General features: G+C 39.4%; 1 protein-coding gene across 1 annotated transcript in view; it reads left to right on the top strand.

Annotated features, from left to right (window-relative positions):
• LOC115089353 overlaps positions 1-12096 on the top strand; it is a 64327-nt gene extending 52231 nt beyond the window's left edge. Inside the window, exons 4-5 of the mRNA XM_029597442.1 lie at positions 10872-10938; positions 11027-12096. Coding sequence (XP_029453302.1) covers positions 10872-10938; positions 11027-11419 — 460 coding nt within the window. The 3' untranslated portion in view covers positions 11420-12096. The remainder of the gene's footprint in view (positions 1-10871; positions 10939-11026) is intronic.
• Positions 12097-14001: the final 1905 nt, after the last annotated feature.

Below are 14001 nucleotides of genomic sequence, written 5' to 3'. Positions count from 1 at the left end.
AACCTAGCCAACTTGGCGAACCATGATGAAACCTTTAGCAATATGCAAAAATACCAGCATTTGAAAATCGCTGAACAATGCAGTCCGACAGCCCTTTGCTGCGTCGCTTTAATCCCCAGAGTTCGCATCCCCGCTGCGCAGCAACTCTTCAGGAGTCCAAGCGTGATGCTCCATGAGAATCTGCATTCCTTCGAAGCCGTTTGTCCCCTTTGTTGACTCTCTGCCAGCGCGGGTATTCTTCTCGGCGGCTGTTAGGTTTCGGAGCTGCCTGAAGTCGATCAAATCCCTCGAATCCAGCGTGATGTAAGACCCCAGAAGCCTCCCGCAGCGTTTTGACCCGATGGCTCTCACCCTTAGCTGTGAAACTCAGGCCGAAAGGGAAAAGCCACCTATATTTAATATTTGCTGCCCTCAGGCAATCCGTGACGGGCTTCATCTCATGGCGCCGTCTGAGGGTCGTGGGCGATAGGTCAGGGAATATCATTATGGCCTCTCCCTGCCATTGCCACGTGGCTTGCTTCCTAGCAATTAACAAAAGCGTGTCCTTCACAGCAAAGTCATGGAAGCACGCAAGGATAACTTTTGGTTTATTAGCCACCCTAGGGCTCATAACCCGGTGGGCTCTGTCAATTTGAATATCTCCGTCTAGGCTCCCACTGACCTGGGTATCCATGGATGCCTTTAAGATGGCGCAGATCTGCTTAACCACTGCAACGCAGTTTTCATTGTCAGTGGACTCAGGTACGCCCCGAAACCGGATGTTGTGTCGTCGCGAACGATTTTCTAAATCTTCAAGCTTGTCGTTAAGCCTATCCAGTTCGGTTTGAGTAAGTGCTTGCTGTTCCTGGACAGATTTGATGTTTTCACTGTTGGCATCCGCTCGAGTCTCGAGCTCAAAAAGTCGGCGTCCCTGATCAGCCATCTCAGTTCTGAGCTCCTCAATAGTATTCATAAGAACCTGCATTTTGCTAGATATTTCACTTTTGATCTCCGCAAACCATTGTTTCATGTCCGATTTCGTCGGTAAATCACCCTCCTCCGATTGAATTATAACCTCTGGGCCGTCTATCTCGGGGGCTCCGGCCTCCGTTTCCGCCATGTCAGCCGCACAGCCCGATGTCCCTTCCTCCTCCAATTTCTGATAAGAAAATTTGCGAAAGTCTATCTGTTTTCTCCTGGTAGACATCAGAAAGTATTCAAGAGGATAATCTAGAGGTGATGATATAGTTTTGAGCTGTCGATGGCTAGATTAGGCCGGGATTGTATAAGTGGTTGGAGGAGCACTCGAGTCAAGCAGCCATTCCTTGGTGTGACGTCACTTCCTCCTACCATCCAAACCTTTTTTGAACCCAGCTACACTAACTGCACTAACCACATCCTCTGGCAACAAATTCCAGAGCTTTATTGTGCGTTGAGTGAAAAAGAATTTTCTCCGATTAGTCTTAAATGTGCTACTTGCTAACTTCATGGAGTGCCCCCTAGTCCTTCTATTATTCACATCTACTCGTTCAAGACTTCTCATGATCTTAAAGACCTCTATCATATCCCCCCTCAGCCATCTCTTCTCCAAGCTGAACAGCCCTAACCTCTTCAGCCTTTCCTCATAGGGGAGTTGTTCCATCACCTTTAACATTTTGGTCGCCCTTCTCTGTACCTTCTCCATTGCAATTTTATCTTTTTTGAGATGCAACGACCAGAATTGAACACTGTATTCAAGGTGCGGTCTCACCATGGAGCAATACACAAGCATTATGACATTTTCTGTTTTATTAACCATTCCCTTCCTAATAATTCCTAACATTCTGTTTGCTTTTTTAACTGCTGCAGCACACTGAGCTGACTATTTCAAAGTATTAACCATTATGATGCCTAGAACCTTTTCTTGGGTGGTAGCTCCTAATATGGAACCTAACATCGTGTAACTACAGCAAGGGTTATTTTTCCCTATATGCAACACCTTGCACTTGTCCACATTAAATCTCATCTGCCATTTGGATGCCCAATCTTCCAGTCTTGCAAGGTCCTCCTGTAATGTATCTCAGTCTGCTTGTGATTTAACTACTCTGAATAATTTTGTATCATCCGCAAATTTGATAACCTCACTCGTCATATTCCTTTCCAAATCATTTATAAATATATTGAAAAGCACCGGTCCAAGTACAGATCTCTGAGGCACTCCACTGTTTACCCTTTTCCACTGAGAAAATTGACCATTTAATCCTACTCTCTGTTTCATGTCTTTTAACCAGTTTGTAATCCATGAAAGGACATCGCCTCCTATCCCATGACTTTTTAGTTTTCTTAGACTGCGGAGTGCTTTCTTGAAGGCTTGAATCACAAGAGAATTTTTCCCGCTGCTTGAATCTTTGGATTCTTAATTTTCCTAGAATTCTGGGTGAACTCCCTGAGGTTACCTTAAAAAATTACTTCTTGCAAGTTCTTGGGATACCTCCTGGTGACCTTCCTTCGATTAGTAAAATTATTTCCTTATCTTCATCTTCACAAACATCTGATGGTGCTTCTCCTACACATTTTCCACCTTTGAATCTTACTGATTTTCTGGAGTCATCAGGACCAGAAATTATAGAAAGAGTCACTTTGTTAATTTCCTTTGTTTCCGATACAGATTTATCTAAGGTGTTTTTTATAGTTCTTAAATTTGAATTCTCCTTTTTACGGACAGATTCTTAGAATTTTCCCAGATATTTCAACGTCAACTCTTCATCGGTATAAAGACTTCTTAGCTCTTAGGACACTTTTGAGTTAGGTGCAATTTTTTTATTTCATTATTCTTGTAAATGCTTGGTGAAATTTCAATCTGAGACTTTTGTCTTTATTGTTTCCGAGCAGTTACAATCATTTCTGAACTCTAGAAGGTCCTCTCTAGTCGGGAAAGAGAGGAGGTTATTCGGGGTCCTCCACCTGCTATAGCTTTTTCTGTTATTTTTCTTTTTTTTTTTTTCTTTTTTTTTTCTTCTCCCATTAAATTTTGTTCCTCCCTTTTCATTTTTTTTTCTTCAGTATCATGTGGATAACATTATTCTTAATTATTAAAGATATGTAATTTTGGTTGTAATGTAAAATATCTCTAGACTTGGATTTGGAGACTTGCCTCTTGATTCTTTTTATTCTTTTTTTATGTATGTTATCCTCTTATTTCTGTAACAAAGTTGTTTACATGCTGTGTTTTGTAAATCGCATAAATAAGAAAAAAAAAGTGTTCATAGTTGTTAGTGTGTAAACTGAAGCTAAAATAATCAGTGCACCCTGCAATTCCCTAGTAGAAATAGGTAACGACCCTCTGAGTCTATTACTGAAGCTACTAGTTTGAAGCAAATATTTCTGTGACTTGAAATAGTCACTCCTCGACTTTTTGTGTTACTGTGGCAAAATATACTTGTGCTGCCCACTTCTTTTTCAATTTATGATGTTCTATGTCAGAGAGATGCGCTTCCTGTAATAATTCTATATTTTATTTACACATCTGAAGGTGATTCAATAACTTTTCCCTTTTAATTGGGGTACTGCCACATTCCATGAGATAACGTTAAGATGTATTTATTTATTTATTTAGGTGTTTTATATGCCGTCATTCCAAGATAAGATCACAACATCATCGTTTAGTTTCTGGGTCAACATTCCCATTTTAGGTCAGCATTCATATTCTGGGTTAATACAAACAGCTAATACATAGTCAAGGTCATATTCATGCATTATCTGGTTCGTGTCTTGTCTAGTTTCTTACAGTTATAAATACTAATTCTAGGTCAACACAACATTATCATGTATGCGTTAATTAAGGTGTTATTTCATTTCATTGTCCTATGTGCCAAACTCATGATGTAGTCTTTTACGTTTTATATTGTTCAATTCTTTTTACTAAATTTACTAATATTGTTTAAAGATCTGATAGTGATGTTGTCAGTTTATTGGCTTTTGTTAGATTATAAGCTTTTCTAAAGTGCCATGTTTTCAGTTCCTGTTTGATACTTTCTTTCTGTTATCAGACGTAGTAACTCTGGGAGAGAGTTCCATAACTTGGGGCCCACTATGGAAAACATGCGGTTTCTTATTGGCATTAAGTGTGAGCTCCGTGTTGTATAGGCATTTTTAGAAGTCCTTTGTCTTGCGATCTTAGGGCTCTTTGCAGTATGTTTGGTTGAGGAGTCACTCCCAATAGGCTTGGGTTAATGTTGTTGATATTAAAAATTAGAATCAATACTTTATAGTGAATTCTGTATTGTATAGGAAGCCAGTGCATTGCTATAGTGCTATCAGCAAGGGGGTAATGTGGTCAAATTTCCTTGTCCCTAGTAGTAGTCTGGCTGAGGCATTTTGTAGTAGTTGTAAAGATTTTATGAGTTCTGAGGGTAGGCCTAGTAATATGGAGTTGCAATAATCTATGTTGGAAAATATTAGTGATTGTAGGACAGTGCAAAAGTCCTGTATTGTTAGAGGTTTCAGTCGATGTAATATTCGAAGCTTGAAGTTTTAATTAGTTTGCTTAATATTTGTAATGATTTGGTTGATTTTGAGTTCAGATACCATGTAAAATTGCTTATATATATTTTTTTTAAATTTGCTATATATATATAGCAAATTTCACAAGAGACTTCGCAATATAATGTAAATAATGTAAATAATGTAATCCTAACTGCTTGGCTCTCTTATTCTAATTCTCTTCCCAGTTTTAAGACCCTTGTTGTAATGTAACTTTTGATCTCTTTGCACTTGTTTATGTTCCATTTTTTGTTCTCGCCCCTTGTTGCATGTAAACCGGCATGATGTGGTTTCTAATCACGAATGCCGGTATAGAAAAACGCTAAATAAATAAATAAATAAATAAATATATGCTTTTTTGGTGACAAATTTTCATCAATCTGTATTCCTAGGTCTCGTACCTGGTCTGAAGGAGTAATGTCAAAGTTTCCTAGGTCCAGGGTTGGCGGTTTGATTATTGTGGAATTTCTCCTCAACCATACAATTTGGGTTTTTTTGTGTTTAGTGTTAATTTCAGCTGAATTAGTCTTTGTTGTATTTCTTTCATTTATTTTGACAGTGTTGAGGTAGTTTTTTCAAATGATTTGTCGAATGGCATGTAGAATTGTATGTTGTCAGCATAAAGGAAGAATTTGATTCCTAGTTCCTCTAGTAATGGCATAGTGGCAGCATGTAAATGTTGAATAGGGTAGCCGAGTGCTGATCCCTGTATCGATTGAGAAGGTGTCAGATATGTGATTGTCCAGTTTTACTTGGAATGATCTGTTTGCTAGGAAGGATGAGAACCATTTGATAACATTTCCATTTATTCCAATTTTTCTCAGCTGGTGGCATAACAGGGTGTGGTCTACAGTGTCGAAGGCTGCTGTTAAGTCAATTAGTACCAAGATATAGGATTCATCATTATCAAACCCCTGAAGGTACAGGGTCAGTTAGTGAAATGAGAAGGATTTCTGTAGATCGATCTTTTCTGAAGCCAAATTGGTTAGAGTAACACTGCTTTTTCTAGGATTTTAGCTATGAAAGGCAGGTTGGAAATTGGTCAGTAGTTGACCCAATCATCACTTCTGCCGGATTTATTTTTTAGGATGGGTTTAATAACAGCTTGTTTTGCTATCAGTCCTTCTGATAGCAAATGGTTGATCATGGTTGTGATTGTTGGTGTAATTATGCTGTGTATTATTTTGAGGAACTTGCAGGGATTGGATCCAATGGGTGTATAGCAAGCTTAATATTTGTAATGATTTGGTTGATTTTGAGTTCAGATACCATGTAAAATTAGTTCATTTTGCTTGTCCTGGTTTTTCTTCATGTTCATTTGTAAGTAGGCAGGTGGAGAATTGTGTTTTTAACCTATTCATTTTATTTAACAAAGAAGTGTACATGTAGCAACACTAAATAGAAGAGTGGCAGAACTATATAACATTTAAGCGAATGAGCCACTCCATTCCAGCAGGAGCAGTGTCCTCGTCACACAAGTATAAATAAATATCAGACACATTTCCTAACTCCAATATCACTTAACTCCCTTCAACCATCACGCTTCACTAGTTATAGTATTAACAGCCACCTCTTACAATGTTATTATTTACATATATAATTATCTGATCTTCTTTTTCCTTCTTAATCCAAGTTATTGTTTCCCTGTTACATGTAACTGCTTTTTTGCTTTTCTGCACTATAAGTTCAAATTGTAATGTTTATTATATTTACACCCCTGTTCTTTGTGAACCAGCATGATGGGACTTCTGTCTTGAATGTTGGTATATAAAAAAACTTAAATAAATAAATAAATAGATTAACAATGTAAACATTCCCCAAACTCCCACTCCCATCCCTTTCCTCCCTCCTCTTCCTCAGAACCATTAAAGAAACTTCCCCCAACACTCAGCTTACTCAGATACTGTAAAGTGCACTCAGCTGAGCGTACTGTTTAACTCTGGTTGGATGTGCGTTTTAAACGCGCTTCCACAGCCCCTTATATAATAAGGGGTTTAGCATGTCCAAAACGCGTGTCCAAACCCCCCTGCATGTTGATGAGCAGAAAATACTGCTTTTCTGTACATCCTCCAACTTAATATCATGGCGATATTAAGTCGGAGGAACCAGAAGGTTAAACAAATAATTTTTTTAAAAGTGCTGGCCGGGTCAGGTTAGGAAAACGGATGCTCAATTTTACAAACGACCATTTTCTTAACCCATGGTTGTGCACAGGTTAGGATAATGGACACTCATAAAATTGAGCATTCATTTTCCAAACATGTTGACAGCCACCTCTCCTGGGCTTCTGCTGCTAAGTAGGCACTAGGGGTGCGCTATTGTCCCTAGTGCCTCCATTTTAGCACAACCTTTCATTTAAATACAGTATCATGGGCCCAGGAGAGGTGACGAAAGCGGGCATTCAAACTGAACACTCGTTTTCCCACATGTTTTACTGTATCGGCCAAATATCTGTGGACTCCCATGAGAGCCAAATGATTACAGTCTCTGTGTACGGATACTATCCCCATATTCACAAAAAAAGATGAAAAATATATAGGAAAGACGTCTCAACCCTGCCCCAGAAAACAATGTTTGATGGAAAAGGGGCTCATTTAATCATAAGTGAAACTAATATCCATTTGAGTTTGAATGGCCTTCTCTTTCAAACAAGTACTTCATTCAAAAAAAGAAAAATCTTCAAGGTTTCAAATAACATTAAATTCTGGAGCTTGGATTCCATGTCCTTCAACTTTTTGAAATGTAGAAATGTTGCAGGAACTAAATCTTACTCAGTCAATCACCGCACAGCCACTATGTAACCCAGCATATTCGTGTTACTCTCAGGCAGAAATGCTGTGGTCTTGGCCAGGGTTTCCATCACCCATGGTTTGCTTCTTTCAATTGCGTTGGGTACTGCAGTGTAAACTTGATATTCTGTCTAGCCAATTTGGAGCATACCTGTCTAAATTCCTTGTACTTCTGCACTACGCTACTGGAGAAATCTTGGAATATCAAAACTTTGTTCCTTGATACATGATCCCCTGTCATTTCCAGTAAGCGTGTAGTAGTTTAATCTTGCTTGTGTCATTTAGAAACTTTTCTGTGACTACACATGGTCTTCCCTGTGCCAGCAGTTTAACACTACGTCAGTGAGCCCTCTTGACAACCACTTTGCCCGGAAGCTCTGTAGCATTCCACCTCTTGCAAAAGTCATGTTTTTAATAGCTCCAGATCTGCCACATTTTCACTAATACCCACAAATCTCAAGTTATTCTGTCTGGATTGATTTCAAGATCCTCAATTTTTTCTTCCAAAGCAGTAACTCATTTTTTCAGTTCTATATTTTCTGTTTCCAGAGCTGAAGTCCTGGTTTCCACCAAATCCAATTGTTTCCTGATCTGAATCATTTGCTGGACCTCAGCAAGACTTTATTTTATTTTGTCAAATCTACTATCGGGACAAATATGACAGCAGAAGTTAAGTCTGAAATCATAACGCCTGAGATTTCATGGTCTACCTCAGGCTGAAACTCTTTGCTCCCATTTATATTTTGTAACTTTGCCGTTTATAGAATTCCCCACTTTCTATTTTTTCAATTGTCATTTTTCTGGTTTAATATTCTTAACTCTGTTTTTCTTTTCAGATGATACAATTGTATTACCGTTACTCATTTGCTTACTTCCCTTTAAGCTGCTTCGTACGTTGTATATTTCCTTATTTGAGCATCCATGTAAGTGTAACCTTAACCAACTCTGTTAGTATTTCATATATTTGTTATGGGATCTCTTTTTCCCTTTTCTTCATTGTTTTCCTTTTGTCTTGTAGATGGTTGCTTTCCCCCCCTTGAGACAGCCCTGTGGTGAAACATAGCTCGTGTCTGGGTTCGGGATTTCTGCTAGCAACCTTTTGGAACTTGGGTTTTACTTAATATGTTATGACACCTTTGGAACAAATTTAAATATAAGCCTCCTATTAGACTCTTAAAGTGATATGATTTATATGTGATAGCCTAACTCTCTTGGTGTCCTGCAGTTTCAGTTTCTTTTTTCCCAATTTCGGTTGAGATTCCTGGGTTCTTTTGTGCTAGAAATCTGTCCATAGATTTAAGAAGTCATACAGCAGATATGCAGGTTTTTGAAATGCGATTTTGGACACAAGAAATAGAAAATATGTGGGGGTGGTACCCGGAGTGCTAAGTCCAATATCTCACTGCATCATATGACCTCAGAAGCATTTTTTCCCTTCAGATGCTATTAAAGTCTTCAACTTTAGAAAACTGTTTTGCCACCTCTTGTTCCTCATCCCACGCTCCCTCCCCCCCCCCCCCCCCCACCTTACCCCACCCATGGTACTGTCAGAAGCAGCAGCAACATGGACACTTCCCCCATACAAATCACATGCACAATACATGAACTATGTTTAGACAAAGCGGCCTAATCTGTCATCAGTGAAATTCTGCAGTCAAGCTACTATGGTTTATTGTAACTCATTTTCCCCTTACAAACAGCTGAATTTATTATAGAGGAAATCTTATTGTAGCAAATCCTATTGTTTCAAACCCTTGGCAACCTTTGATTACCATTCGGTGCACAATAAATTAAAACAAGTCTGAGTAGAGGCAAACCATAAGATGTGCAAAACAAACTCAATTTTTAATAATCTTAGAGAAAGGAATCAATGTATGATGAGCTAATATAATCCACCACTTCTCGCCCACAGTGGGCCACAAGCAGTTGTCAGACATCATCAAGCACTCAATTGTTATGTCATGTACCAAACCCAAATCTAAACTTTAGATCCCTATAAGGGAATGTATGTGAATAAAAAGAAAATTTAATTTCAAAATGTTAATTTATCTCTTGCTGACGTCTTATCTGTCAAATATATATTGAAAAAATGCAATTTGGTATAAGGACATGGCTCTTGATTTGTTTTCCTGTCACACACAAAACCCTTTTGATTACCATCTATATCTTGCAGAGTCTGGCCTCAAAACCAACACCTTTAGGCTACAGTTGGCTCTTATCACCAGTATGTAGAAGGGAGTCCCATTTCTGTAAAGCCTTTAGTTATCAGATTCATGCAGGGCTTTCATTAAGCTTCTCACTGTGTCATGGGGACATCAACATGGTTCTAACTCAACTAATGAAAATCCTTTTTGAGCCTCTGAACTTAATATAAGTACTGGACCTGGAACATCACTTATATAGTGGCAGTCATTTCAGTCTGTAGAGTTGGCGAGCTCCGGATCTTGAGGAAACCAGGGGGACTAGGGAAGGAAGGGGGGTGAGAGGGGAAGGACTAAAAGCAAGCAGTGGGAGCTGGAGGTGGAGAGGACAGTAAGCAGTAAGGACTGAGGAAGGGGGAAAGAGGGTGAGAATAAGAAATGGGGGCTGGGAAAGTGGGAATGAGAGCTTTTTTACTTCCACTGGGTCTCAAGGGACAAAGTTTGAAAATCACTGCCCTAGGCCTTTGCTCATATGGGTGAGAAGCTCTCTATACAGTGGATTGCAAGAGAGCTGCTGCCTTCTATCTGGAGCAGACTCTAGTCCATGAAAAGTACACTTAGCTCTTTATTTTTTTTATCCCAATAGACTGGCAGTACGGTGACAAAATACATCCTTTCCACTTTGGGTTGGAGACCATCTTTTGTTGTTACTGCCAGGCTGGATTAACCTTAGGAGGGGCATCTCAAGGTCTACCATATTAGGGCTGTGGTGTCTGTTGTTACCTACTTTTAGTAGGCAAGGCTGGAATGTGAGGTTCATTCTATACATTCATATCATGTTGATTCTTCATGGCTTTTTTGAGGGTTAGAACCTTTTTCCTAGGACCATTATGTTTCAAATTGTGTGCCCTATTATAAAAAAAAAAAAAAAGACAAAATACAATAGGTTTTTCTTCCAACAAAAAATATTTTCACATGTTGACTGTTCTTGCTGTTTTGTCTGTTATTGTTTTTGTCTTCAACTCTTAGCTAAGGACTTTCACGTGTGTGATATGGTGAACCTGCATGTTTTCACAGAAAGCAAAGTTGCTTACTTGTAACAAGTGTTCTTTTGAGTCAGCAGGTCACCAGTCACACAAACCTACACTCCTCTCCATGGGAATTATTCTATCACTTATGTATCATGGCTAAATGGACACTGCAAGAAGCTGCAGGGCCTCCTCAGTGTGAAAACTATTACATACACACAGAAGATACTCCTAGTCTTTTCCAGAAAATTATGGAATTTTGTTCTGCTCAACGACCCGCTTGTGTGATTAGTGAACTGCTATCTTGAGAGAACACCTGTTATAAGTAAAACAACTTTATACATGCCTGGGTTACAGACATAAGAAAAAATTCTCCTGTAGCTATCAATTTGTTTTGTGTTTTATTTCCATAGATGGGATGCAAAAGATGGTGAGAGTATATCCTGTACAGTGGAAGGAATTCCTGTCCAAGTATGTAGGGTAAGTTAACCTCTCTCATCTGTTCATTAAAAGTTACAGTTTTTGAGAAACAGCTGTAAACTTACAATTGACATTTGGCCTATTCTAGGGAAACCCAGAGTTGGAAGTTGAACATCCATCTTACAAGAAAGTAGAAAATGATAGTACTACTACTCTGCAAGAGGAAAGCTTGGAACTACCAGATGGTTTCTTGCCACTAGGCCAGAGTGATAAGACAGTTTTGTTGGACCAGGAAGTTGCTGAGGAAAAGAAGAAGAATGAGATGGAATGCAAAGAAGCCTATGTGCCTAATGTATTTTATGCAGAGTCAGAAGTCTATGTACACCAAAAAGGTGTACAAGAGGATGAGAAATGTGGATCTGATCCTTTGAATCAAGAAACTAACATGAGCATTGGTGCTGCACATAGTACTACATATGCTTCAGGGCATAGCAAAAAAGGCAAAAGGTCTACAGAAGGTGTCAATGTGCAGCAAAGTTAAGCATTAGGTAAGTGAGAAATCATACAAAGGAATATATGGAAAAGTAAATCAGCACTAAGTTTATCGCATCAGAATGACACATCAACACAATAGTAAAAAAAAAAAAATTTTTTTAAACTACATAAAAGTCTTTTGTGAGGAAAGTAGAGAATGTCTGTACTCCTAGGGATTGCACTACATACAGAGAAAAACAAATGAGAATATTTATTTGCTTCATGGTCATCCTTAGTTTGTATCTAAAATTAGAGCTCTGTCTACAGGCTTGGATTTCTCACTAGATAGGGACACAGTCTCCTCTGCAGGGTGAACTTTTCTCTTATGTTCAGCATTGCGGTCTCTACACGGGCTCCCTATTTTGATTCAAGTAGAATTTAAGATGCTGTCTTTAGCTTTTAACTTGATGTGTGGAGAGTCCTTATTATCTGAGTAAGCTTTTATGATGGTATGTCGCAGCAGGGGATTTAAGATCTTTATACTAGGAGTTTACTTCAGTTTCCATCTCCTAAGGAAATTAGGTTGATAGGAGCAACTTAGTATTTTCCTCCATTGCACCCAAGACTCTGGAATTTTCTCCCCCTTTATACTTGGACAATTGAAGAGTATATCTCTGAACTATTTTAAACATAGAAATGACGGCAGAAGAAGACCAAACGGTCCATCCAGTCTGCCCAGCAAGCTTTCACACTTTTTTTTTCCATACTTTTCTGTTACTCTTGTCCCTTTAAATAACTTTTTTGGTTCCATTTCCCTTCCATCCCCGCCATCATAGATAGCAGTGCTGGAGCTGCATCTAAGTGAAGTATCTAGCTAATTGGTTTGGGGTAGAACCCGCCGTAATAAGCAAGCTACTCCCATGCTTGTTTACCCAGCCCATGCAACTCAGTATTTGTTGGTTGTTTGAATACAAATCCTCTTTTCTTTATTCCCCCTGCCGTTGAAGCAGTGAGCTGCACTGGATATATATTCTAAGTGAAGTATCAGGCTTGATTCGGGGTAGTAACCGCTGTAACAAGCAAGCTACACCCATGTTTATTTGTTTTACCCAGACTATGTAATTCAGACCTTGTTGGTAGTTGTCTGAATATGAATCATCTTTTCTTCATTCCCCCTGCCATTGAAGCAGAGAGCTATGCTGGATATGCATTGAAAGTGAAGTATCAGGCATTTTTGGTTTGGGGTGGTAACCGCCGTGACAAGCAAGCTACTCCCCTGCTTTTATGTGGATGCAAATCCTTTTTTCCACATTTCCTCTTGCTGTTGAAGCATAGAGCAATGTTGGAGTTGCATTAACCGTGTGTATGTTTATTGAATAAGGAGATTAATCTCCAGGTAGTAGCCATCATTCCCGCAAGCCACCCCCATGTCTCTTCTCTTCATTCACAACCTCTAGACTTTATGGCTCTACAGTATTTATCCCACGCCCCTTTGAAATCCTTCACAGTTTTGGTCTTCACCACTTCCTCTGGAAGGGCATTCCAGGCATCCACCACCCTCTCCGTGAAGAAATACTTCCTGACATTGGTTCTGAGTCTTGCTCCCTGGAGTTTCAAATCGTGATCTCTGGTTCTGCTGATTTTTTTGCAACGTTGTCTTTGGATCATTAAAACCTTTCAAGTATCTGAAAGTCTGTATCATATCACCCCTGCTCCTCCTTTCCTCCAGGGTGTACGTATTTAGATTCTTCAATCTCTCCTCATAAGTCATTCGATGAAGGCCATTCACCTTTTTGGTTGCCCTTCTCTGGACCGCCTCCATCCTGTCTCTGTCCCTTCGGAGATATGGTCTCCAGAACTGAACACAGTACTCCAGGTGAGGCCTCACCAAGGACCTGTACAAGGGGATAATCACTTCCCTTTTCTTACTCGATATTCCTCTCTCTATGCAGCCCAGCATTCTTCTGACTTTAGGTATCGCCTTGTCACATTGTTTCGCCGACTTCAGATCATTAGACACTATCACCCCCAAGGTCTCTCTCCTGCTCCATGCACATCAGCCCTTCTCCCCCCATCAAATACAGTTCTTTCGGATTTCCACACCCCATATGCATGACTCTGCACTTCTTGGCATGCTGCCATATCTTCGACCACGCTTCCAGTTTCCTTAAATCCCATCTCATTCTCTCCACTCCTTCCAGCGTGTCCACTCTGTTACAGATCTTAGTGTCATCCGCAAAAAGACAAACCTTACCTTCTATCCCGTCTGCAATGTCGCTCACAAAGATATTGAACAGGACCAGTCCCAACATATATCAATAACCAGTTTTATGTTATGATTTTTAATTTTTGTTGTTGGCAAGGAAATTACGGTAATTGACTGCTATTTTTGTAATATTGTGGATAGTATAGTTTTGTTGCTGGTAATTTGATTGTGTATCAGTGAATATTGTCTATTTAGTGTTAATTTTTTCTTTTCTGTTGATTGCTTGCATCTACTTTGGGCTGCTGATAAGGCAGAAATTGAAATAAGCGCAACGCAACCTTAGCAGCAGTATCCCATTGGATCCATCGCCTTACAGGCAGAGGATTAGAATGGTGCCATTGGAGTACGGTAGAATTGCTGCCAGCCCATTTCTGTGCCATCAA

The sequence above is a fragment of the Rhinatrema bivittatum genome, chromosome 4 (assembly GCF_901001135.1).
Source record: "Rhinatrema bivittatum chromosome 4, aRhiBiv1.1, whole genome shotgun sequence".
NCBI classification, from domain to species: Eukaryota; Metazoa; Chordata; class Amphibia; order Gymnophiona; family Rhinatrematidae; genus Rhinatrema; species Rhinatrema bivittatum.
Note: the sequence above shows the minus strand (reverse complement) of the source record. Positions and strands in the feature narration are given on the sequence as shown.